The sequence below is a fragment of the Phytophthora sojae genome (assembly GCF_000149755.1).
Source record: "Phytophthora sojae unplaced genomic scaffold PHYSOscaffold_2, whole genome shotgun sequence".
NCBI classification, from domain to species: domain Eukaryota; phylum Oomycota; class Peronosporomycetes; order Peronosporales; family Peronosporaceae; genus Phytophthora; species Phytophthora sojae.
The window spans coordinates 6,244,987-6,269,433 of record NW_009258116.1 but is presented as its reverse complement, the minus strand read 5'-3'; the positions used below and the strand labels follow the sequence as shown (position 1 = coordinate 6,269,433).

At 55.7% G+C, this 24,447-nt stretch overlaps 11 protein-coding genes across 11 annotated transcripts; 4 read left to right on the top strand and 7 right to left on the bottom strand.

Moving 5' to 3' along the window:
- Positions 1-389: 389 nt before the first annotated feature.
- On the top strand, positions 390-878 carry PHYSODRAFT_296729 (hypothetical protein; the record flags this gene model as incomplete). Its single annotated transcript, XM_009521755.1, has 1 exon — positions 390-878. One exon carries the CDS (start codon positions 390-392, stop codon positions 876-878), a length of 489 nt encoding a protein of 162 aa, XP_009520050.1.
- A 152-nt stretch (positions 879-1,030) lies between these two features.
- PHYSODRAFT_325841 (hypothetical protein) lies at positions 1,031-2,446 on the bottom strand (the record flags this gene model as incomplete). The annotated part of the gene is made up of 2 exons (XM_009521754.1): positions 1,031-1,051; positions 1,790-2,446. 2 exons carry the CDS (start codon positions 2,444-2,446, stop codon positions 1,031-1,033), a joined length of 678 nt encoding a protein of 225 aa, XP_009520049.1.
- Positions 2,447-3,157: 711 nt separating this feature from the next.
- PHYSODRAFT_479095 (hypothetical protein) lies at positions 3,158-7,935 on the top strand (the record flags this gene model as incomplete). The annotated part of the gene is made up of 6 exons (XM_009521753.1): positions 3,158-3,466; positions 3,571-3,651; positions 3,720-5,504; positions 5,588-7,490; positions 7,573-7,813; positions 7,884-7,935. The coding sequence occupies 6 exons, from the start codon at positions 3,158-3,160 to the stop codon at positions 7,933-7,935; spliced, it is 4,371 nt and encodes a 1,456-aa protein (XP_009520048.1).
- A 175-nt stretch (positions 7,936-8,110) lies between these two features.
- On the bottom strand, positions 8,111-10,087 carry PHYSODRAFT_486665 (hypothetical protein; the record flags this gene model as incomplete). Its single annotated transcript, XM_009521752.1, has 1 exon — positions 8,111-10,087. One exon carries the CDS (start codon positions 10,085-10,087, stop codon positions 8,111-8,113), a length of 1,977 nt encoding a protein of 658 aa, XP_009520047.1.
- Positions 10,088-11,287: 1,200 nt separating this feature from the next.
- On the bottom strand, positions 11,288-11,980 carry PHYSODRAFT_389978 (hypothetical protein; the record flags this gene model as incomplete). Its single annotated transcript, XM_009521751.1, has 1 exon — positions 11,288-11,980. A coding segment is annotated over one exon (693 nt), but the record flags the coding sequence as incomplete, so codon positions are not given.
- Positions 11,981-12,605: 625 nt separating this feature from the next.
- Positions 12,606-12,972, bottom strand: PHYSODRAFT_325838 (hypothetical protein; the record flags this gene model as incomplete). Its single annotated transcript, XM_009521750.1, has 2 exons — positions 12,606-12,773; positions 12,826-12,972. The coding sequence occupies 2 exons, from the start codon at positions 12,970-12,972 to the stop codon at positions 12,606-12,608; spliced, it is 315 nt and encodes a 104-aa protein (XP_009520045.1).
- A 1,647-nt stretch (positions 12,973-14,619) lies between these two features.
- Positions 14,620-15,531, top strand: PHYSODRAFT_480642 (hypothetical protein; the record flags this gene model as incomplete). The annotated part of the gene is made up of 1 exon (XM_009521749.1): positions 14,620-15,531. One exon carries the CDS (start codon positions 14,620-14,622, stop codon positions 15,529-15,531), a length of 912 nt encoding a protein of 303 aa, XP_009520044.1.
- Positions 15,532-16,869: 1,338 nt separating this feature from the next.
- Positions 16,870-17,294, bottom strand: PHYSODRAFT_284980 (hypothetical protein; the record flags this gene model as incomplete). The annotated part of the gene is given in 3 exon segments (XM_009521748.1): positions 16,870-16,984; positions 17,031-17,169; positions 17,180-17,294. Coding segments are annotated over 2 exon segments (228 nt in total), but the record flags the coding sequence as incomplete, so codon positions are not given.
- A 738-nt stretch (positions 17,295-18,032) lies between these two features.
- PHYSODRAFT_344788 (hypothetical protein) lies at positions 18,033-18,915 on the bottom strand (the record flags this gene model as incomplete). The annotated part of the gene is made up of 5 exons (XM_009521747.1): positions 18,033-18,080; positions 18,144-18,218; positions 18,263-18,304; positions 18,404-18,790; positions 18,835-18,915. The coding sequence occupies 5 exons, from the start codon at positions 18,913-18,915 to the stop codon at positions 18,033-18,035; spliced, it is 633 nt and encodes a 210-aa protein (XP_009520042.1).
- A 2,029-nt stretch (positions 18,916-20,944) lies between these two features.
- Positions 20,945-21,843, top strand: PHYSODRAFT_539769 (hypothetical protein; the record flags this gene model as incomplete). Its single annotated transcript, XM_009521746.1, has 1 exon — positions 20,945-21,843. A coding segment is annotated over exon 1 (738 nt), but the record flags the coding sequence as incomplete, so codon positions are not given.
- A 452-nt stretch (positions 21,844-22,295) lies between these two features.
- PHYSODRAFT_539764 (hypothetical protein) lies at positions 22,296-24,126 on the bottom strand (the record flags this gene model as incomplete). The annotated part of the gene is made up of 1 exon (XM_009521745.1): positions 22,296-24,126. One exon carries the CDS (start codon positions 24,124-24,126, stop codon positions 22,336-22,338), a length of 1,791 nt encoding a protein of 596 aa, XP_009520040.1. The 3' UTR covers positions 22,296-22,335.
- Between the last annotated feature and the right edge of the window lie 321 nt (positions 24,127-24,447).

The following is a 24,447-nucleotide window of genomic DNA, read 5'->3' as shown; positions in this document are numbered from 1 at the left end:
ACCGCAATGTTTTACTTTTTCCTCGGAAAAATGGTCATAACTTTTTTTTCTACTGTAGACATCCTCTCAGAAATTTAAAAATATGCCGCAAATCTACAGAAACTCGCCTACAACAAGGTGATCTTGTCGTGGTTCTAGTGTTTTGCAAGCGAGCTACCTGCATCAAGGAAAAACCAGGATGCTTTGACGAGCGCCGGCCAGTTTAGCGCAGCGAAACATACAGTATTGGGGTTTGTATGACGAAGCATCTACAGGCTTATGTGGAGGATCTTGACACGCGCCAAAATCTTATCGTGGAAGTGCCAGCGCAACAAAACCACATACAGATCGAGTCTCTCCGCAAGTTTCACGCACCGATTAGTCCTTCCGAGAGAGTTGCTGTCTCTCAGATGTTTAGAACTCTTGGAACGAGCAGTGTCGACGCTTTTTACAGGCTGATGTTCCCCGAGAATGCCAGTGACAGGCCCCTCCCTGTCATTTTCATAAACGCACCGCCAATGTCCGATAAGTCTGCTGTGTGTCTCCAACTCTACGATAAAATCGTGGAGTCAAAGCCAAAGGCTCTCCTAATGAGAAAAAAACAGTGCTTTGGAGACTTGTTCCTGGCTCACTACGGTTGCAGTTTCAAAGCGTTCTGCGCCAAGAAGTGTGATAAAGTTGTTTTCATCGACGAAGCGCAACTCACATACAGCGACGAGCTGTTGTGGAGAGGCTTCGTGACGTGTGCGATGGGCTCGAAACTACCAGGACTTCGCTTCGTTATGCTCGCCTCCTACGGCAACTTTCACGATAGTCGACTGGAAGGTCGACCCGGAACGCCAATTTCCATCCCTCCTGGCAACAGCTTTGAATTGAACGCGACGCCGACTGGAAAGTGAGGAGACTGGTGTTGCCATCCTTGTGCTCGTTGAGCTAGAGTGACGTGTTGTCTGGCAACGACTCAAATGCTGCTTGGTTGTGCAACAAGGTGGACCGGCAACCTATATTGCGATGAAGAAATTACGTCAGTCTATCACGTTAGTCAGCATTGCTATTCGACGAATACTGTTGTCTGCATGAACGTATGAGCCAAACAAATGTGAGCATCTACATGTAATTGGTTTGAGGTCACCACGTAAATAAGTGCTTTCGGGGGATAGCGATTGATCTCGAAGTGAGAGCACCAACAGTGATACTGTCTACCGCGGAACGTGTCGTCCACAGTAGCGATGCAGCCTTGCGAGTGAATGTTGGGTTAGGTGGGTTAGTTGTATAAGAAAAACATAAAGAAACATGGATGGAGAAAGTTCCTCTATCAAAGTGCTGCAATTCGGCGTGCACAACAGACCATTGATATGACACAGCGATCCTGAGGGTTGTGCTGCAGCTCTTACCTGGCCATTAAGACTGTAGCAGCGCTCTACCTTCAGGATATTTAGGAGGCTGTATATTGGATCCTTGCGCGCAAGAACTCATCGATCGAAACTTTGCAATGAAAAGGATACATTTTATGGTATTATAACGCCGAACACAGCAGAAAACCCTCGCTGAGAATGAAAGACCCAGCGCTCCAAAAGCGACTCCATGGATGGTGTCACGGACTACTTACACTTACTGGAATCTCGCCAAACTTAAATGTACAGTATTGGCGTTGCATGAGAAGGTTTTTGCGCACAGGTGTAGCCATCTTCTCCGACGTTTTTGATTGGTTCAGAAGGTTGAAGTGACGGTTGATACATGTGGCAACAGCAGCCTCACCATTCCGACTCTGAAATCGCCTCTGCCAAGTCGCCTTGATATTGTCCAATACCCCCTCAGGGAAGTTGAGCTGCACCCCGTCGAGCGTCGCGTGCTGGTGCAGCCACTGGACCACGTTCAGGTGTCCACCAAGTGCCGCGGGGGCCAGCGACCACGCCGCATCAGGGAACGTCTCCACTAGCCACTGCACCGTCTCGAGACACCCGCGCTCCGATGCAGCGTCGAAGGCCACCTGCTCCGCCCAAGACTCCGGGCGGCCGAACAGCGACGGCTCGTTGGCCTTGAGCCATTTGAGCAGCGGCAAGTCCCCACTCAACGCGGCGGCGACCGCCACCTCGTAATCCAACCTTATCGGGAATGTTGATAAGTTCTCGTGCAATTGCTGCGTGAAGGGCAGACTCCCCATGGCTGCGGCGTACTCGATGGCATGTTCGAGCTGCAGGCGTCTGTCTTCTTCGTTCAGTGAATCCATGCGACCCAGAAGACGCTTGACCAAGTGGGCACTCGTGGCCTTCTTGACAGCGTTCGGGAGCGTCCAGTGGATGGAGTAGTCAACGTAGGCGTCGATCAGGTCGGTCACGTGGCTCAGAGCGTCGATTCGAGGGTCGTCCCGACACACGACGCACACGCTCGTCAGCAATTGCATCGCCGCTTGAGGCTCTTGGACACCTCGGACACCTTCAACTCGGCGCTTCTTGGCCTCGCTCATCTTTCGAGATTTGATTGCTCTCTTCGCCCAAAGATACGTTGGCAGCTCATCTTTTCACTTTTTCAAAACATCGGGTATTTTAGTTTAAAGTACAGAAGTCCCGGCTATTAATATAAGTTGCAGGAGGAGGCATTATTTTATTAAAATAGTTTGGACCCCCCTATCGAGTCATACAATGAATAAATGATTCAAATTATTTACTGCAACGAGAAAGCTCGTGGAGGGCGGCATTCCTTACTTCTCCAGTGCAAAGTTACTACTTCAAAGAAGTAAAATATAAGTTTGTCAAGTTAACTAGATTTCTGAATCTGGTTATGCCGACCACTTCCCGCAGACTTTTCGTAAGAAAAAAGCAACAAAACGTCAAACCAAACGCAGTCTCTTCGTTCTCCCTCGAGCTGGCCCGAGAGTGGTAAGACCGTACTGTAGTCAGATCCAGCAAATAACAACACCTTGCTACCAAAAGCTCTCGTCTTCCATGATGGCTACACTTCCAGCCCAACCCCCTACACCTACTACCCTCCATACACGAATTTCCTCCAATCCGGTAGCGGAGCCATTTGGACACCACTTTTGCCCCCAAGAACCATGGCGACGGACCTGAGTGCGAGCGCGATCGGGGGCGTGGCCGGCGGGGGCGGCGGCGACGCCGTGGGGGCCTCGGGCGGCCCGGAGAACGCGTACGAGAAGCTCTCGCGCGAGGTGCACCAGATGCAGATCACGGGCGCCATCCACACGGACTGGCTCGAGAACCCCAAGGGCTTCCTGCTCAAGCCCGACTTCAAGCGCAAGGCGCAGCACGTGGGCGCCGGCGGCAAGAAGCTCAACAGCTCGCGCCTGCTGCGGCTGCATCTGCCTGGGAACACGTACAGGGTGCGCTGGTTCGTGCTGGACGGCATGATCCTGCGCTACTTCAAGACGAGCACGGAGGAGCAGGAGCTGGGCGCCATCCACCTCACGTCGGTGAACGCCGTGCTGCCCTCGAGTGTGGCGGACGCACCCGAACACGCACTGGATTTGGTAAAGTATTTTGGATTTTTTTGTTTTTTTGGGAAGATATTTTGTTTTACTTGTTTATAGAGGTGATTTTTCTTACGAATTGTTTTTTGTGAATTTTTGTTTAGGTATGTGCGGATCGGATTTACACCGTGGCGGGCAATGATCGGGAGGATATGGTGCGCTGGGCGACGGTCTTGACGTTAGTGGTAAGGAGTTGGGAAGTTTTGTACTATGGTGTTTTTTGTTTTTTTGCTGATCATTTTTTGTTTTCTAGTTGCGGGGTGAGTACAAGCCCAAGTTGATGTTGCGGCCGGAGTCGTCGATCATTCGTGGTAGCTCGGTGATCCCGCGGCCGAGTGCCGTGGCGAGGAAGACGGCGATGACGCAGGCGTCCAGGTTCACGGACGCGAACGGCATGAGAATGACGGGCACGCTGACAGGTGGCATTGGAGATGGAGACAACAAGAGCCAGGGAGACGACGATGTCAAGGAGAAGATCATCACCGTCACGTTTGACCAGCCTGGCCCGTTGAACCTGATTCTGAGAGGAACTGTGGACGACGAAGTGATGGTGTGTGGGTTCCAGAACGGTTCCGGGCCCGGTGGGGAGCTCGGGCCGGCGGAGGCCTCGGGGGTCATACGCGTGGGCGACCTGCTCATTTCCATCAACAACCACTACTTCACGAACATTGAGTTCCAGCAGGCTGTTGACTTGATCCGTGCTGCTGGACGCCCGCTCACGCTTCGCTTCTCCCGAGTGGACTTCCACACGGCACCGTCCACAGATACCACGCGTGTTGCTGAAGGCTGGGTGCTCTCGAAAGAGCCTTCGGCTCACAGGTACCGCGTTCGCATGTTGCAGCTGCAGGGTGACAAATTGAAACTCTACAAGCCCAGCATGCAAGGAGGAAGAGTGGACGAACCGTGTTTGGTGATTCGTATGGAGCAAGTCACGGACATTCGACCCACGAACGACACACGCGAGGTCGTGACGGCGTTTACGCAATGCCACCCGAAGCAGTGGGGTGTCACGCTTGAAGGATCACAGAGCATCTTCACCTTCTACACGAAAAATCGCGAGGATATGGTGCAGTGGGTGGATTTGCTCAAGAACTCGCCGTTGTTCTCGCCGAAAGCTACGAGGCTCTCGATTCCGGTGCATCCGGTGGCTGTTGTGGAGTTTGATCCCATTCTGGAGCCCAAGGTGGTGCTCCAAGACGACGTCGGCAAGCTGGGTGACCTGCTGCCAACGTTTTCGTGTCACTACTTCCTGCTTCTGGAAGATGGGAAGATGATGTACTACGTTAACGCGAATTCAGCTGCTACTCGCATGCGTCCAATTGGCACATTGCGCTGCGACAATATCGTCAGCATTGTGCCCAGCCAGATCACGGATGATCCGGCAGCTGGAGACGATTCAAACTCGGAAACATCGTCGATTGGCGGCGTCACAGAGGAGATGATGCCGTGGCGTCTTGAATTGGGAATTCTCGTGCAAGGGTCAGCGCAGAAGTACCGTCGTCCATTTATCATGTGCTTTTCCACGCAAGAAAAGATGATGAAGTGGGGAATTGCTATTGGCAAGGAGGCCAAGCGACTCACAGGACAGGAATACGATCTGTCATCTATCAGCCGCCGCGCATCCCGCAGCAATAGCCAAACGTACGCGCCGCGACACTCGGAGACACCTATGACGCGACCGACCATTTCTCGACTCATTTCAAACCCGTCCAAGTACATCGATCCCAACGTCCAGGAATCCGCTCGCTTGTTCCGAAGTCTCAAGGATGTGACGGCAAAGGCAGCTACGCGCGGCTGGTTCTTCGTGAAGAAGCCGCGGAGTGTGGGCATGGGTGCATACCACCCGCGATTCCTCGTTCTTATCGACAACCAGCTCATGTTTTTCAAGTACGAGGTGCTCGAGGAAGAAAGCCTGCACTCGTACGCGAGTATGCTGGATCTTCGCAACATTAAGGATGTCCGAGAAGCTGACTCCGGTTTCCAGGACAACATCGACTTTACGATTCAGCTTACGACTGCTGATGACATCATCTGGATGGTACGGTTTTGTTGGTGCTGTATGTATGTCGGGCGTGGATGATATGCTAATATTTTATCTCCCCCTTGTACTTGCTCTGATAGCTGGTAGCAGAAAGCTACGAGCAAAAGGAAGCGTGGCTATCGGCGTTGATTTGGCTCTCTGATTACTACTACCGACCTGGAGATAACGATGACGACATTACACCAGCAATAACAGACGCGAAGCGGATTGCACTGAACACTGCAGGTATCATGATGTCAATCCCCGAGTCAGAGGGATCAAACAGCATGACAAGTCAGGATGTCGATTCAAAGGAGGCGGATCGTCTAGCCGCTGCGGGTATTGCAAAGGAACGGCTATCTACAACAGGCCTGGGTGCACTTCTTACGGACGATTTCACGGGAATTGGCGGCGAAATTCAGATCGCCGGTAAAAAGGTGTTCGCAGCGATCTCCAGTGGTGTCTTCCGTTACTACGCTTCGCAGAGCGATTACGAGAGTGAATGGGGTGACGCCATCGATGCTATCTCCCTCAAGGAGATCGAGGAGGTGCACTCGGATGGTCTGGATTTGGGCAGCTTTGTGGTGAAGGTGAAGGGTGAAAAGGAGGTGCGATTGATTGCAGAAAGCGCAAAGCTGGCGAAGCGTTGGATGCTGGTTATGTGTTGCTGCGGCGACCTGATCCTTAAGAAAGCTCCCCACGCTGACTACTGGGCGAGCACGCAGCCGAAGGAGGCGTGGATCTGGAAGCTTGACCGTTTGTACCAGGTATTCCGTCGTCGCTACTTCTCCCTGCGCAACCACCAGCTTATCTTCTACACAGAGCAGGGTGGCCGTATGCTGGGCATGATTTCGCTGCCTTGCATTTTCCACCTGCAAATGTCCAAGGTGTGGACTCGCAGCAAGGACGAGGCCGACTTCTACCAGCTCGAAGTGAGCTTTGCGGTCCCTACAGCTGCTGAAGAGAGCTCGCGCACCGATCAAATTGGCGACTTCTACGCCTTCCTGTTAGCCTTTGACACGGAGGAGCAACTCAAGGAATGGGCCAACGCTATCTACGACTGCTGCACTAACTCAATGTCGCTGAAGGGTAATGCAACGCTGTCCCCACTTGGCGAAATTCAGGTGCTTCCGAAGGAGCTGCTCAAGACGTCCACTTTCGATCACAGCGATGATGCGTTCTTCAAGACGGCTGGGCTGCCGATTGGACCCACGGTGCCGCCGAAGAGGCCCGTTCCCGACGCAGCAGTATCCGCTAGCGAGTTCAGCTCCAGCGGATGGTTGTACTACCGCACGTCCAAGGAGGAGCGCATTCGACTGCGCTACTTCATGCAGTGGGGATATGAGCTGTCGATTTTCAAGCATGAGGTGCTTGCGGACGAGGCGGCTGCTATTCGTTACGGTGTGATCGACTGCCGTGCACTCGTGGACGTGCGCTTCGCGTACATCAACTCTCCGGAGAACGCTGTTGAACTCATTTTGGGCTCCGAAACTAGTGTGATTATCATCCCGCGCACGGACCAAGAAGCGGTCATGTGGCGCAACTCGCTGCTGGATGTAAAGCGTGCCTATGGTCAGTTGGAGTCCGGCAAGAACAAGGAGGACACGTTTGGCACGGGCGTTTTCATCAGTCGCGGCAGCACGTTCTCCACGCACAAGGACAACGAGGAGCTGTTGCGTCTGCAGATCGAGTCGACCGTCATTTATTCGTCGAATCTCCAGGATTGGGACGGCCGCAAGTGGATCCCGAAGTATTTCGTGCTGACGAGCTCGCGCGTGCTCATGATGTCCCTGGCGCTGCACATGTACGACGAGGAACCCGACATCCTGGGCTCTTTCGCCACCAAGGATATCGTGGAGGTCCGTGCGTGCAACGAAAAAGAGGAAGCGGAGACCGGCAACTGCAAGTCCTCTTGTGTCATTACGCTACGACCACAGTCGAGCAGCGCGGGCGACGTGATTCAGGCGGTGCCTGACCGCATGATCGTCAGGTGTGACTCGATCGGTACGACCACGCTCATGCTTTACTGCTGCTTTGGAAGTGCCTGCTCTGATAGATTTGCTTGTGTTTGTACCATGTCGTGTAGATCACTGCTTGGAGTGGATGCGTTTGCTGTGCAGCAGCAACGGCAAACTGGAGCTCAAGAAGAACGCGGCCACCGGCTACTGGGGCAGTGTGAACCGCATCGCATCGCTTTCTCGCCACCAGAGCTTCCTCGCTACGGCGCCTCTGTCTGCGGCCATCGCCGCCGCCAACTCTGGCTCCACATCGTCTGCCCACGGAGGCGAGCGCACGCGGAGAATGACGCGCCAGGATGCCGCACGAAAGTACGTTGACCTGTTGATATTGGTCGCATGCTCCGAGACTGTGGCTAACGCTATTGTTACCCTTTTGCAGGCGTACATCAGAACTCATCATGAATCGCAAGAGCATGATGGGATACCCATGAGCACGCAGCAGCCGAGTAGATTAAAGGTGCACCGGGTCATTTCATGTTGTATCTGTTCATCATCCCACGTGACTGACTTTCAGCAAAGCGCAACACATTCATTTACACACGCCCCCTGAAGCCTCCCTCTCCTCTAACTGGCCCTGCTACTAAACCTTTATGAATCGTTCTGGTTCTAGAAGTCAGCGCTATCTGCTGATGGATCCGCTGGCTCGTCATGGCCGCCGCTGGGCAAGAAAAAGCTGGAGGCTCGAGAAGACTCCGGAGATCCCGACGGCGGAGAAACCCGGGGTACGGGCGCTGAGCCCATCCTACTGAGTGGAGACCTTCGCCCGCTGCTTTCTTGTGTGGTATTTGACGATGGAGGGGCCATCGGGTGGCGATGGCCAGCACCGACGACGATGGGCTTGTAGTCAAGACCAGTGTCGGTACTACCCCACGATGTCCAGCTACTGCCACGACGAGCTGCGTGCTTGATCTCCTTGATATCAGCAGCGGTGAACTGGAGCAGCGTCGAAAGCACTGGCACTAGCCGTGTCTGCTGAGAAGAGCCCGGTCGGAACAACATGTACTGCACCACAACGTTCTTGAGGTACTCCATGTTGACACCGTCGCGGCGCTGGTTCTGCAGCATTGCAGTAAGCTCCTCAGCGTGGCGACGCTTGTCATCGCGCAGCTCCTGCACCTCGCGATGGGCTTCTTCGAGCTGCTGCGACAACGCCTGCATCTGTGCTGCTTGCTCGCGCTGCTCAGCCTCTCGTTTAGCCTGCACCTGGGCAAACTCGAGAATCTTGCGGTTGTCTGCGCCGCCCGAGCGCACGTCTTCCTCCAGCTCATGAAGACGGGCGCTCAGTCGAGCAATTTCCTTCTCCTTCTCCAACACCGCTTGCAGCGCCAGCTTGGACTTGTGCTTGCTCTCCGCCTCAAGACGGTCAAGCTCGCGCTTGAAGTTCAGCTTTTCGTTCTGGACGGCAGTCTGAAGTGCCTGTTTGGCCTCCTCGCGTTCTTGCTGGAATCTCTCCTCTTGCTTCCTCATATCACCTTGAACGTTCTCCAAGTCTTGCTTGGCCTGGGCCTCACTTTGCTTCATACGCTGCACATCAGCCTTGGCCGCCTGAACTTGCGCTTCCATCTCCTGTTGTGCGGTCTTACTGTTGGCCGCCTCGCGTAGTGCGCCCTCAATCAAGGCAACCTGCTCTGCCAGCTTACCGGCCATGCCCATGTTCTCAGTCTGCAATCTGGTCGCAAGTGCCATGCGATCAGACAGAGACTTCTTTGTCTCGGCCAGATCTACGCTCAAGTTGCCCACCTGGGACGTCTGCTCGCTCAAAGATGTCTCCAGCTCCTCCTCGTGCTTCCGCGCAGCCTCCAACTCCCGCTCCAACGACTTGCATCGCGCCGAAAGTTCGTCCTTCTCCCGAGAGAGCTCCTTCTTCTCGTTCATGAGCGTACGCCGCTCGGTGTGAACACGCTCCAACTCCGCCTCCTTCTCTTGTCGAAGCATTTCGAAGTTTTCATGGTGCTTTTCGCGCATTTCGTCAAGCTGCTTCTTCAGTTCTGTGGCCTCCTTCTCGCTCTGGATGTAGCGGCGCTCGTTGGCCTCCGCCTTCGTGGCATGCGCCTCCAGACCCTCCGCAGCTATGGCCAGGTCTTCACGCATGCTGCTTACCTGCTTCTGTAGCTCCATCAGCTCGGACGTCATGGACGTCTGAGAGGCTGCCATCTTCGTGACCTGCTTCTCCTTTTCGCGCAACTCAGCCTCAAGCGTCTCCGCCTTGGTGTTTGCTGCGTCACTGTCAGTGATTAAATTCTCCAGCTTTGACGTCCAGTACGCACGCTCCTCTTCCAGCTGCTTCTCCATTGTCGCCTTAGCTTCACGAGCTTGTTCCTGCTGTTCTTCGAGCTCTCGCTTTGCATCAGTCAAGGCCGCAATCTCCTTCTCCGAAATGGCTTCCTTCTGCTCATACTGCGCTACCTGGTCAGCCAACCGGCTGGTGTCTTCCTTCAGAGCCTCCACAAGCGATTGAGTTGCTTCACTTTCGCTCTTCGCCTTGGCCAGCTTCTCGTCAGCAGTCTGCAGCTTCTTCTGCAGGGACTGGATCTCGTGCGCATGCTCCGCCGATTCTAGCTTCACACGCTCGAGTTCTTGCATCAGAGCTGTGTCAGCCGCATCGTCGGATTCCTTCGACGAGATTTCATCGTGAGCCTTTTCAACCTGCTCCTTTAGTGATGCGATTTCTTGCTGCAATGCTTCGTTGTCGCTTTCCTTCGTCTCAAGCAGACCCTGCAAGCGAGTAGCTTCGCCACGCAGAGAGCTGAGCGCCTCCTCGGTGTCTTCCGCAGGAGTATCGGAAGTTGAAGCCTCCTGCAAAGTTTTGAGTTCTTCCTGAAGACGCGCATTCTCTGCCTTCATGGATTCAAGATCACTTTGCTGCGCCTCCAAAGCCGTTGCAACCTTTTCGCTCACCTCCTCCTCGGACACACTGGAAGGAGTAGACATTGCTGGCAGCGCTTCGGCTTGTTCAAGGAGACGAGCATTCTCGGCCTTCAACGCCTCTAGCTCCGCTTGTTGGGCCTCCAGTGCTGCATCCACCTTCTCCTTCACGGCATCTTCATCAACATCCGAGTGGGAGGAAGACTCCGCCGCTTGTAGTGCCTGAATTTGTTCTTGAAGCTGCGCGTTCTCAGTCTTAGCCGCCTCCAGCTCTGCTTGCTGGACCTCGAGTGCTGCCGCCACCTTCGTCTCCACTTCTTCCTCAGAAACGCCAGTGGATGAAGGAGTTGCCGATTGAAGGGCCTGAATCTGCTCTTGAAGTTGCGCGTTCTCAGCCGTCGCTGCCTCTAGCTCCGCTTGCTGCTCTTCCAGCGCCGCAGCCACTTTTTCCTTCACTTCATCCTCAGACGCATCGGACGCAGTCGGCGCCGCTGCTTCCAGCGTCTGGACTTGCTCCTGGAGACGCGCGTTCTCACTCTTCGCTGCCTCGAGCTCGGACTGCTGAGCCGCCACCTTCTCCTTCACCTCTTCCTCCACATCCGCTGCGGTCTTCTCAGCCTGCTGCAGCCGCTCGGCCAGCTCGGCCTTCTCCTGTTCAACCTTGGCCAGCGTCTTCGCCGCCTGCTGCTGCTCGCTCTCGCGCTGCTGAGCGCCCGCGTCCAGCTCCTCGGACAGTTCGCGTATCCGCTTCTCCATCTCGCGCTTCAGCTCCGCGAGTCTCTCGAGCTCCTCCTGCTGCTCATTGCCATTAACCCCGTCGCTCAGCTTCTGGCTCTGCAGCTCCTCCCACTTGTGCTGCCAGTGCAGCTCCCTGTCCTCGCTCTGCTTCCTGAGCTCCTCCAGCTCCCGCCTCGCAGCCTCCTCCCTCTCCAGCAGCTTCCGCTCCAGCTCCTGCGTGTGCTCCGCGCCCTGTCGTAGCTGCTCCCGCATGCGCTCCACCTGCTGCATGGCCTGCTCCAGCTGCGCGTCTCCCTGTGCCCCTGCGTCCCCCAGCAGGTCGATCTCCTCGTAGCGCTCGGGCTTCTTGTCCGTGGCCACGGGGGACAGGTCCAGCAGGTTGACGCTCTCCACCTGCGGCGTCGTCGTCGTCTGCTGCTCCTTGTGCTTGAGCTCCGCCAGCACGCGGTACCTCTCCGTCAGCGCGGCCACGTCGATGGCCCCGGGGCTGCGACCCTCTGCGTCCTCCTTCGCCGCCGCCTCGGCCTTAAGGCACGCGGCCACGTCCAGCCCCACCTCCTGCTCCAGGAAGCCGCGCAGCGCCTTGACGTCGGCGTCGCTGGCCGCGGCGGCCGCCAGCTTGCTCTGGTTCTTCTGGTACTGCGCCTTCATGAGCTTGTTCTGCCGCGTGAGCTTCATGCTGAGCGCCAGCAGCTCCTCGTACGTCATGCGGTTGGAGCCCTCGGCGCTGGCGCTGGAGCTGGGGGCGGCTGCCGCGTCTCCGTTCTCGAGGGACGCGTTGGCGGCGGCCGTGCGCAGGAAATGCAGCCCCTTGGTGAGGCCGCCGCGCCCGAGCTCGCGCATCTGCTCGAGCTTCTCCTTCTTCTTGAGCATCGCGCCTGGCCCCGCGTCGATGGCCGCGTCGATGGGGGAGGAAGATAATGGAAAGGCTGACGTGGTGTAGAGGTGGTGTGGTGGTAAGCACGCGACTAAGTGCGAATGGCTACATCTCTCCCGAGGCAATCTAGCCGTTGACAGATGACGAGATCTGTGCGTGAATGCATCCAGACTCCTGAAGAACAGGCCCGCTTTTTAGAACGTTCTAAATATAGAACAGAAAAATGACTTGAACTTAATATTCAGTATGGCTTAGGTAAGAGTTGTAGTCCCGACTATACGCTGGTATACAGATTTGGCCCTCAGTCAGACGACCCTCATGCGCAAGCAGCAATACTTTTTCAGCTGGGATCGATCAGTATTTATCTAGATGCGCATCGACAACAAATAACAGCGCTCTAGAAGTTTGATCGACCTCTAGTCATCACATTGTGGGCTCGATCGTAAGGGGTCTCGAAAGCGGGCCTGTTTTGAGCGTTTAATACTTTACTTACGCTTTTGGAGGTTGGGCGAAAGCCGGTCAAAAGCGGGCCTATCATGAGCATTTCAGAGGGCAAAACAAGGACAGCATCCGGGCCTCATATTAAGTTCAAGTCATTTTCTGTTCTAGATTTAGAACGTTCTAAAAAGCGGGCCTGTTCTTCAGGAGAGCCAGACGTCTTTCTACAGGCAGCACGCCGCCCACGCGGGCGCCAACGCTCGGCTTGAACTCCTTGTGCGAGGAGTTCAAGCCGAACAAGGACTTGTGCGTGGAGAACGCGACGGAATGCTTGTCCTCCATCGTGCCCTCCTGGAAAAGGGGTCGGCATTTTTCCTCCAGCTCCTTCGTGCATGCACTTAACAAGATCCTCGCGCGAGAGGAAGACAGACCGGATGTACGCCACTCTGTTGGCTGGGAACATCAGATCCGTCGGGGACTTTAGCTCCTTGGTGGGGTGGAGCCGAACCTTGAAGGTGCTGTCGACTCCCGCCGAGTTGCTCACCTCCATGGTCTCCGTCGTTGCTGCCTTGAACTTTCCGATCGTTGCTATTATTGCTGCTTCAGATCCTTCCGCCTCCTCAAGCACTGCTTGCAGTGATGGCAAAAACGGAGTTTAGGCGCCTTTATGGGGGTTTAGGCGGGTGTACTTTGGGCTATATCTCAGGTTCTAGAACGTCTTTTCAAGTGAAAAAGACTGTTTTGAATTCCTTGAGCAAAGCGCAGTCGGCCGGCGGCAATTGCCATGGTACGACCGGCGTCATAGTATCTCCACGAAAACGCTTTGACACCCAGTGTCAAGTATATATTTCAACTTGTATTTCGACGTATTAAGAAAGATGATAATTTTGAAAAGGCGGCATGTGCCACCACTGCAAGCAGCATCCTGGGACGCCGGAGAAGGAGAAGTTCGTCACCTCCGCAATCCAAGTAAGAAGCGGCGCCACGAGCTCGGGCACGCAGGAGCGCTTCACCCATGCAGCCTGAAGAGCGCATGACCGAGTACACTCGCTACGAAATCAACCACGGTGGGAGATTCGCGTGGTGCTGGTGGGGGATATACTTGACACTGGGTGTCAAAGCGTTTTCGTGGAGATACTATGACGCCGGTCGTACCATGGCAATTGCCGCCGGCCGACCGGCTCAAATCCAATACATGTAGCTAACCTTGGCTACAGGTGCCGCTAATACTCGTCGTCAAAAGTGACGAGAGCTGTGCATGCACGCAGGCGCTTTCACTCGGCTGGTTTCATATACCTAGATAGATACAGGAGCTACGTCGGCAAGAATGACAATCCTCTCCTTCGCTTTCGACACGCTGCAACATGATGGGCAGGCGTCTCCACCGAGATTCGTAACGATAATCCAGCGCCGCGTCGTATGATGCGCGTACCAAGTGCAAGTGGTACTGCTCGCGAGTGTTTTCTCGGCGACATGTTTCCCGAGCATGCATCAATCACGGTGCTAGGATGCACAACGCCTTGCGTGTTACACGTGGTTACTTTCCTCGAGGAGGATACCAACGACTGAAGCTAAACTGCAGTAGCAGCGCATGGACACGTGCGCGCACCGCAGCAGAAAACGTTGAGGGGGGACATCCCCCATTTGCGTCCTGCGGCGCGCGCACCCACCAACGTCCGGGCCGCATACTCCGGCTCTCGACTGTGCGGGAACCCCTCGTAGCTGCAAGCGAGCAATGTACATATGTGCATGTATTGCATGTAGGCGCTCGTCCTCAGCGAGGAGAAAACTTTTCAACTTTTCAGGATTTGCAGGTCACTTCAACGTCCTGGTCATGCACGGCAAAAGCGTACCCACTTTTGTGTCAACTTAATCGGGAGAAAGATACCGTCCTTTTGACTTCCCAGTATACATGTTGTGCTATAGAGCCTACATTGTGCCCCCTATGAAGTCAAAACCGCCACCGTCCCTCCTCAGCAAAGTTCACCAAGAAGGACCCCACTTCAAGTGAGCAAGCGAAGCGCGACCGCAGCGACACTCGTACAACAAGGAGGGGTGCCCCCCTTACGAGCCACCGTCGGAACTTTTTCATGACAGGCTCTTAATCCGCTCACTCTGCAATTTGACACCACGCCGGACACTCCCAAGCAGCACCACGCTCAGCTGACTGAAGTATCCCCCAAAGCACCGCAGCCCGATGGCCATCTCCGACCAAGTGCGCAGCCAGCTCTTCCAGTCGGCGCCGTCGCCCAGCCCGATGGACGCCAAGCCGCAGGCCATCCGCATCCCGACGACGCGGGGCGGCAGCACGCGCGGCGGCCTCGTCCCAAAGTCTCCGGGCGCTGGCCGCGGGCTCTGGACGCCCGAGGAGCACCTGCGCTTCCTCGAGGCGCTCGACAAGTTCCCGGCGGGTCCGTGGAAGAGCATCGCCGAGTACGTGGGCAACAAGACGGCGCGCCAGGCCATGACCCACGGCCAGAAGTATCGCCAGAAGATCGCGCGCCGCCGTCGCGGACTCAAGAAGATCGTGAGAGACCTCCAGTTCGCGGCCGTGGACGTCCAAGACAGTGATGGCAATGGCCAGGAGGCCACGGAGGCCTCGGCCCGACTGAGTATCGACTCAAATCCGATGGACTTGTCGGACCGGGACTTCGCGGCTTTCGTCGCCAGTCTCGACCTGGCCGAGGAGCTCCAGCACGAGCTCGTGGGCGACATGAACGACTCACCGCTGGTTGTGGCCGCTGCGGTCGAGCCGATTGAGGAACTCCCAAGCCTCTCGCTTGACGCGCTGGACGTCGACGTGCCGGCGCCGCCTGCGTCCGTTGCGAGCGACTGCGGGCTGCCCACGACCACGGCGCAGCAGGACGTGCACCACTGGGTGGTCATGGACCGCGCCGATGCGTCCTCGGAGGAGTTCTCGCTCGCACTGGCAGAAGCGTTCCAGGCTGGCAACAACGCAGCCGCCGAGGACTATGCGTTTGCGAGGCCACTGCCGCTGCCGGAGCAGTTACTGGACGAGTACTGCCAGGTGCAGATGGGCCTCGAGCCGCTGGTCGCAAACCACGCGGCGCTCGACGGCCTCGAGTTTGACGAATTTGAGCTGCGGTAGCGGAACGCAGCTCGCCCCCAGTTGCCATGGGAAGCACGCGACGTACTTAGCAACGTATTTATATTGATGACACCCCATACGCACGAAGTTGCAGTAAGCTCGTAACACACAGGATCAAAGCGGTAAAACGATAAAACCGACAAAAATGAATGTTCGTTCACAGCCAGCGAGCGCTAGATAGTTAAGCTCGGACATCGGACATGGCATGTGTTCTCAACAGGAAGATAGCGATGGGGCGTAGTGAGAGATACGCAAGCGCTACACTGTTGGCACCGATTCAATGCATGCTCGTCGTGTGAATCTCGCCACCAGTCCTCACTTCGTGGTGTGGGCCGCCACGGGGTGAAACGCTTGTTGGTCGCCTTGGGGTGTGGCTTGATGCGGCTTGATCGGAAGCCTAGTCGTACGTATCTACCACTATAATACCGATAGCTGGTGCTTGTTGAGATGGTCTGAGTAAGGCCTTATATCAGCACTGGTTACCCGGGCCCCGGGTCAAGCCCGTGGGTCCCGGGGGGGGGGGGTCGCAGTTCGTAAGAAAGGTTAATTGTGGTGTATTAGTTGCGTCTACCCTACTTGTGGCGTTTTTTTAGTAAAGCGACCTTTTGTACCCATCCTTACACCGAAGTACCTAAGTACCTAAGGTAAGGTTATTGTATTAATACTTCTTCAAACTAAAAATTGTCGTTAGCACGCTCTCCTCACAAAGCTACGCAGAAGACTGTAAAGATGTAAGCATATTCTAAAATCCTATTCGAGTGAAATTCGATCAACTTGATCATCAAGACGCGAATCTAAAAAAAATGACCCCCGTTACAAGTTCGCCACGGATGAGCTTTTAAGTTCTACTTGTTGCTAAGCACACCCAAATACATATTGCACCTGGATGTTTCGTCGGTCCTTCTCTTGGTAAAAATGCTAGTGATGACAATGCATGACGGAAACTTTAACTCGACCAGGTGCAGACATGTTTCCCGACCGGAAATCCACGCAGCATTTGTCCACCACTCGGTTAGTGCTTTTTGGCGCGTAGACATAAATCCGTCTTGCGTTATTAATTTCTATTAGAGCTCTCGCAACCAGTCTTGATCCGAATTGTACTTAATGCTGACTTTATCGGAGTCACTGGCCGCACACTTTGGATTAGAACGTTTGTGTGGGCTTGGTTTCCTCGCAGTAAGCTTTCGAGGTGACGCAAGTGAACTCGACGTTATATCGAGCTGTTCAATGCGCATTCGATTGTCGTAACCGAGATGTAGTTAAATGATCATCACACCAACAACCATGTGGGGCAACTAGATTTCTTTATTTTCCAAATGAAAAAAAATCACAAGCGACTTGGGCCGCCTCACTTGCGGCGCACCAGTCGCAATAATAAAATATCTTCTCAGAGCTTAAGTTAACACTAGAACATAGCGAGGTAGTCTTGCGTTCTTTGAGTTCGGTCACGCGCCTGCACCGGATCGAGGTTCGCAGTGAGTAGGTTATCTTGCAGTCACGCGCCTTTACGTACGTGCTGGTAGACCCTTCCAGCGTGACTTTGTCTTTTGGGGCGTCCTTGAGATCGTGATACAGAGTCTTGATCTATTCCAGCAGCGAAGGCCACGAACATGCCCTGACAAGCATAAAGATCAGACGCTATTAGTAGAGTTGTCGATACCGCAGCAATGGTGGCCGAAGACATTCGTGCTGCACACGTAGTTGTGCCTTATCTAGCTACTGCCTGCATATGAATCACCCCCTAGAGCACCAGCACGTCCAACGCGCCGCATTCTACAGTACAACCAGTTAAAACGAAAGTTAAGACCAAGTTTCGCCATTACTTAGTAATCATGGGAGTACCTGAAGACTCAAGCGCAGGTTGCTGCTCCTTCTTGCCCTTATGCGAGCATCCAGTTCATGTCCGTTCTCCTGTTCAGTAAATTCTAAAATGGCATTAAGCAAGCCGGCCCGCTCGGATCGGGAACATCATGGCCTATACCACCATCTAAAGGCCTTCTGGACTATACCTTTGCTTTTTGTCCCCTCAGGGGAACCCCCTGAGTTATGTGTCCAACACTAGTTAATCCGCATACAAATGCTTAGATAAATCGACTCAATACAACAGTAAGTCATTCGAATGCATACAAAACTCAATATATTTGATTTCAATACAAAAGTCAAGTAAATAATTCTGGCGATACCGGTATCTGACATCAAACAGTACTAACGACAGTTCTTACGAACTGCGAATTGCGATATATATAGTTAAGCACTGCGTTGCTGTCAAAACCGCGTCGTGGCGTTATCCTGTTCTCGTCGAACGGTGACACGAGCTTCGCAGCAGAGCGCGACAATACAAGGTTTTCGGAGCAGTGTTGATGGACATTCAAATGCTGGTGGCTCTGTAAGCGAAACTGCGCAACGCAGTCACGACGCCATCGTAGGCCTTTGGAAACGCGACCAAAACGAGAGTCGCATGTCCTGTGCCGACGCAGCTACCTTGATTGATTCGCGCGTGTTTACACGGCGTCGCCGCGTCGAAGTAGGCGTCTCGGCTCAGCATCCAGCTAACACACGGAGGCGTCAACGCTTGCTTGCACCAGCGCTCACCGCGGCCGAGAGCACCGCACCTTCTCCACGTCGTGCGCCATCCAGACGAGTACGCGTACGTCGCGCTTTGGCGAGCACATGCAGCACTGTAGTGACTACCGCAGCGAATCGTACAGCGGACGATGCAACTCGAGCCCACCTGGGGGTAGTAGTACTGAAAACTCTCGAGCTGCTGGCCCTTCTAAGTTGCGAGCCCACAAGACAAACACTTGCTGCGATCGGTCTTGTCAAGACTCTTGAAATACATGATAAATACTCATCAACCTGGTTACAACTGCACTGCGTCGCTGCCGCCACCGGGCAGTACAAGTTCATGTGGGTATCCACTCGCAAGATGTTGACAGTGGAAGTCTGGCCAGCGTCCGCCCTCCTTCCGACACTTCTCGCTCTGCAGCCCGAGCAAGACGCCGCGCTGGAATACGCCCTGCTCTGGCGAAGATAGGCTAAACCACGTGCCTAGTGTGAAGCATGGCGACGAGTGCGCGTCGTCCTTGCGAGCGAAGAGCCCGAAAGTGGCGTCTGTGGGCCAGAAGACGGGAGCGAAACTCTGCGGCAGCTCTCGGCCATCCGCCTCGGGCTGTCCACCAAATCGGAACGAGCTCTCCAGCGCGTACATCAGCTCCACGGCGGAGTCGCGTCCTTCGGTCGATCCACGTTGGTAACGCACCTGTGACAGTCGAGGGGCAAACAGCTCCGTTCGCGAGAGGAGACGGAGCCGCGCGATAGCTGAGCAGTGGCGAACAGCTCCTCGTCCGGCAGTGCGCTCCACAACAGCGCAGCAATCGCTGTCATTTTAATGCTTAAAAGTACATGTATGAAAAAAATAGTGTATCGTGGCACAAGCCCCAAGTGCGCGAGTGCCCAAGCAGGATTTGCTCAAAATTGTACCAACCAGACGGCTGTTTCCCGAGAATTGACCGAAGTCAAATGCGGTCCACGTTCGTGAGTCATGTCATGCGGCCTGATGAAAAGCATACAGGCGTCCCCGGGCTAGTCCCGGCTGTATATTTTAATGTACCTCGCACAGGAAGTACAACAAGCTCTCAAGATTTGCGCGCTACTTATGCAAACATATTGATTTAGATGAGTGTACAGCGAGACCTACTGCGACAAGTGGCACGTTGCGGGAATACCTCCACCGTATTCTTGAGCTAAGCTTGTAGTAAGTCAGCACATACTCATTTATGTTCAGACCGCGTGAATCTTGTTGATTCGCAAACATCATAAGTATCACTGTGGCGAATAGGCCGGGGACGCCTGTACAGCAGCAACGCGAAAGCGGACCATCGCTTTACACTTCAGATGTACGGAGGCAACAATTTTTAGGTTCTTGTACTGTACATACGGTATGTAACTGAGGCGGCAACGTTGTTGATTGCTTAGTGGAATGAAGCACGAGTGGCTTGCTGTGCATTTATGTATTATAAAAATGTAGCAAATAATTTACTGTAAATTGGTCCCGACGTACGCCAGTTCAGGTGAATTAGCGATCGCCGAAAGCGTTAGATCGGGAAAACGAGCTGGACGCGCTGCCGTGCAAGGTTGAGCGCGGTAGCGTGAACAGAGGCGCCAGCCGGAATTGCTCATGGTGCACGACGAGCGCCCTTTTCGACGGACAACGTTTGGTCGGTTGACTCACAGAAATTCGAACTGAAAAGTTAAGCCAAAACTTCAGTGGATACTTTCTACGGACGTTTCGAATAAGATATTTGGTGGTGCCGCAGCAACTTTTGTTGATACCTCAACAAGGGTATCAAGTCAAACAATAAAAAAATGTTAGCAGCACAACTTGACGCCATGGTATATCTACCTGCCGGTGGAAGTTTTGGCTGAATAAGTCTTCACAAAGCGCAGGACCGGATCGGCAGAAGTTTTGGCCGTATATCTCTCAATACTTGTCGCTGCTGCGTCGTGCTGGTGATGGAGGTGTAAGTCGCGCGGAGAGAGTGGACGTTTGTCCGGGATGTTTGGAGGCACAGCTGACTGTCTCTGGCAGCGGACGGACGGTCTGACAAGTGCGGCTAACGCTACGTGGCCATCGGACCACCGGGTGGCCGGCTTTCTCGTGTCGATGCAACTGATGAATGCCCCGCGCTGTAGGGCAACGGCGAGTGTCGAGTGTCGAGTCGGTTTGGCCGGGATTCCTACCGCTCGGCCGGCAAAATATTCCTTTGCAAACGCTCGAATGGTGTGCTGAGCCGCCACGTACGCAGCAAATCTCGGTGCATATCCTGCGAGCAATGTACCGGTAAGAAACACGAAGCGCCGCAACGGTGGTGCTTGCCGAGGCGGTGTCAGGCAGGCATTCTCGCCCTATCGACCGAGCGGGCCAGACCAGCGTACATATTAGTCTTCAGCGGAAAATCCGCTGACATCCAGCCAGCAGCGTTTTGCATGCAATGCAACAGCGTATCATGTACCTGTACAAGACACTGCATCAACATATCGGCCACGATCGTGGCGTCCGCAACCCTCGCACGCTCTAGCGAAACTCGAGCCGGAGGGTCCTGAAAATTTGGCAACCGGTACAAATGTGTTGCCGCTCCATGAGCGACGCTGCATTTTCATTCCTTGTCGAGCTCGAGCGCGCTTAATCGATTCCCACTGGTCTCTAACCACGAGCCAGCGCCTCGATCCGTCGACCGAAATATTGGACACCGATATCAATTTAAAAAAAAGGTGATGAGCGCTCCGTCTCTTGGGGCTGCTTACTTGCCAGTCATAGAATAGATACGCCCCGCTGTCTGCACACGACCAGCACCAACAAGGCCAGCCGCAATCCTATCGTTTAGCACCGCCTCATTCATTGCGCGAATAGCTCGCCACCACACAGACTTCACCGACGCGGGCCAGCAACGGCGGCAATTAGTTTTTTTCGCTAAGTGGCAGCCAAGCAAGTCATAGTATCAGACCGTCGGCCGCAGTGAGAGACTTCCAGGTGGACACCTCGCGACACACCGAGACCAGAGCTGCGCGGTTGCAATGATCTCGCCCAAAGTCATGAGCGAGCTGCACCAGGCCAAGCTCGTGCCCACGCAGTTCACGGTGCCCAAGCCGGGCGAGCACGCGTGGTCCCCGGCCGAGCAGCGCCGCTTCTGGGAGGCCATCCAGCGCTTCCCGCAGGGCCCGTGGACGGCCATCGCCGCCTACGTGGGCTCCAAGTCCACGCGTCAAGCCATGACCCACGCGCAGAAGTTGCGACAGAAGCTCAGCCGCTGGAAGCGCCGCGTGCGCAGCGACTCGGTCAGCTCCGCGTGCAGCACCGGATCCAACAACTCGAGCGCGTCGGCGTCCGTGACGACACCAGTTGAGGGGTCAGGCGACGGCCCGCAGTCGCCGCCCGTGTCGCCGACGGAGTACGGCGAGATCTCCAAGCTCAGCATCATGGACCACATCCAGGAAGAGGAGGACGACGAGAAGAAGAGCTTGGGCGACGACGACTGCGAACCGATGTACATCAAGCCCGAGTTCAAGGACGAGGTGCACCAGTTCGCGGACCACGACCAGGTGCACGACGCCCACGACGACCGATATCTTGAACACTTGCTGACTGACATTGAGCCGGTGCTGGAGCACGTCGCGCACTTCACGAACGGCGGGCACGGACACGGCGCCGCGGACGCGACGCGACCAGTATCGACGACCGACTACGGAAGTGAGCAGGCAGTCTACTTCACGCACAACGTGGACATGGCGGCGTCCGAGCAGAAGACGATGGAGCTATCGTGGAATCATCATCACCATCAGCAGCAGCACCACCACCAGGACCCGGCGTACTATCAGGGTCATTATTACCCGGGGCACCATCAACAACCACAGCAGCACAACGGCTCGATGCACCACCACTATTCACCAACCGAGGATGAGGATCGCCACCACCATCACCAGCAGCAGCCCAACTACCACCACCATTTATAAGGTGGCCTCGTCTTGCTATATATCGCCTAGAGACCAGAGTATGCATGCGGCGCTGTGTGTGCTGCCCATCAGTGAAGCTGAATTAGTTAATAGTTAGTAGTAATCAAGTGAGTGAAGACCCCCCGCTCGGCGTGCATGGCCTCGAGTCGAGTCGAAAGTCAGCCGCTGCGCAGCTGCAGCAAGAGGCAGCTCGCTTGGTCCGCGAGGCGGTTCTCAAGTGAACCCATGTATGGGCCATATTGCATGCACGAAAGCAGTTGGCGAAAGCGTCTGTATTTCCAGCTGCGACCTGCACTACTTCTCAAAGTGTCCGTCAAACCCGACGAAGCCCGCCATGAGGAAGACGTGGAAGAAGGACTTCTTCTCTATCCGACTGCACCAGTTCCAGGCGCTCGTGAGGCGGCCGTCGATGCACGAGCCGGCGTCGAAGAAGTTGTCGGCGCCGCTGCCGTCGAAGCCGTGCTTGAAGAAGTCGCACAGGATGCGCTTCTGCAGCGTCTCGGCGCCGCCGAAGCTCTCCTCGATGTAGGCGCGCGTGTTGGGCTGCGCCGCGAGCGCCGGGATGTCGTGCACCGTGTTCGCGATGGGACTCAGGATGCGCGAGATCTGCGTGTACTTGTCGATGAACATGAGCGCGTTGGGCACGTTGTGGTCGCCCAGGTGCACCACCGAGGAGCCCACCCAGCGCGGACGCAGCTTCTGCGTGTTGTGCAGGATCGAGTGCACCAGGTGCGACGTCTCGGGCGCGTGCTGCATGCGGTTGAGGCCCTGGCCAGTGTCACGCAGGCGGTACATGCTGCCGCCCAGCAGGTCCTCCTCCACGACCCACCAGAGCCGCAGCATCGCCGTCGTCATATTCCGCCACAGCAGCAGCGACTGCAGCACGTACTCGTACTGGCTGGCGTGGCTGTGGCTCAGTCGCGCGCCGTTCTTGCCCGCGCGGATCTCGAGACTGAAGCCCGGCTCAGCCTTCTTCGGCGTGAAGTATTTCTCTAGGTAGTCGATCATGCGCGTGATCGGCGAGCGGTTGGACGCCAGATAGCTCTGGCTGTCGGAGATGGAGGCGAGGCACAGCCGAATCTCCTCCTCCGACAGCGACGCGGACTTGTAGTCACGCACCAGCTCCTCGATCGCCCGCTGCTTGTTGGCCGTGAAGCGCTGCAGCGCCTCCGGGTCGGCCAGATCCATCGCAGCCACGGACGTCGCGGCCTCGCAGCGCGTATCCCGCAGCATGTCCAGCGCGTGGCGCTCCTTGAGCAGCGACGCCACCGTCTTGATGGGCGCCACGCACGAGAAGCCGAGGTAGTTCCTGATCTCGCGCAGGTTGGCGTCCTGCAGCAGGTAGATCATCTTGCCGTAGTTGTTGCGCATGCGCTCCGGGTTCATGATCTTGTAGCGGCGGCCGATCTCGAAGACCTGGCGGAAAAAGTCCTCGTTGTCCTTGAACTGCTTGTCCTGCACGAGGCGCCGGCCCTGGCGGAAGTCGTTGGCGATCATGAGGCCGGACAGCACGCCGAACGTCTCGTTCAGTTCGTGGATCACGCGCTTGACGGGCGAGCGGTAGGACAGCACGTCCACCTTGTCCGTGTACTCGCTCACGTTGAGCGCGGCGTCCAGCAGGTTGAACAACGCGCGCTCCTCCTCGTCCAGCCGCAGCGGGATGAACGCCGCGTCCTTCATCAGCGCCGAGGGCGCCTCCTCGATCTCGCGCATCAGCTCGTCGTCGTCCTCGTCTTCCTCCTCCTCTTCCGATTCGCTCGTGACGGGCGCGTCCAGCGTCTGCGCGGGCTTCCCGGGCGACGGCGGCGCCTCCGTGGGTGGCGGGGGCACTTCAGCTGTCTGCTCTTCAGTCGGCGCTGCCGGTTGCTGCGACTTGGCGGGCGACGGCGGCGGCGGAGGAGGAGCCGAGCTTTCGTCGCCGCTGGCGCTGGCGCTGACACGGGGCAGCTGCGTCTTGGTGTGGCGCAGGCGCGAGCCCGCGTGGTGCTGTGCCTCGTAGCACAGCGGGCAGTACACGTCCTCGCAGTCCTCGCACCGCACGGCGGCGGCCATGTCCTCGCACTCCACGCACATGAGCGGCGCCATGGTCACTGCAGCTACAGTACAGGCTTTGGCTCACTTTTTCAAGGTGGTTTCGTGGTCTGGCGTACTGTGGTTAGTTAGCGTGGTCACACAAAACCTTTCACAACTGCTACAATAGATTACCGGGTGCGACGGGAAATGAGATCTCAGGGCTCGTACTTAGCGCGCCCGAAAGGGGGGAAGGCCTAGCGGGGCCTTGACTGTATAAGCCGGAAGAAGCCGCAGCCAGCGACCCAGCGACCGACTACTGTAACAACAGAGCGAGCGTAGCGCGCGCCGGCGACAGCAGAGAGACCGCCCCCTAGACCCTCCACTGCCCCCTCA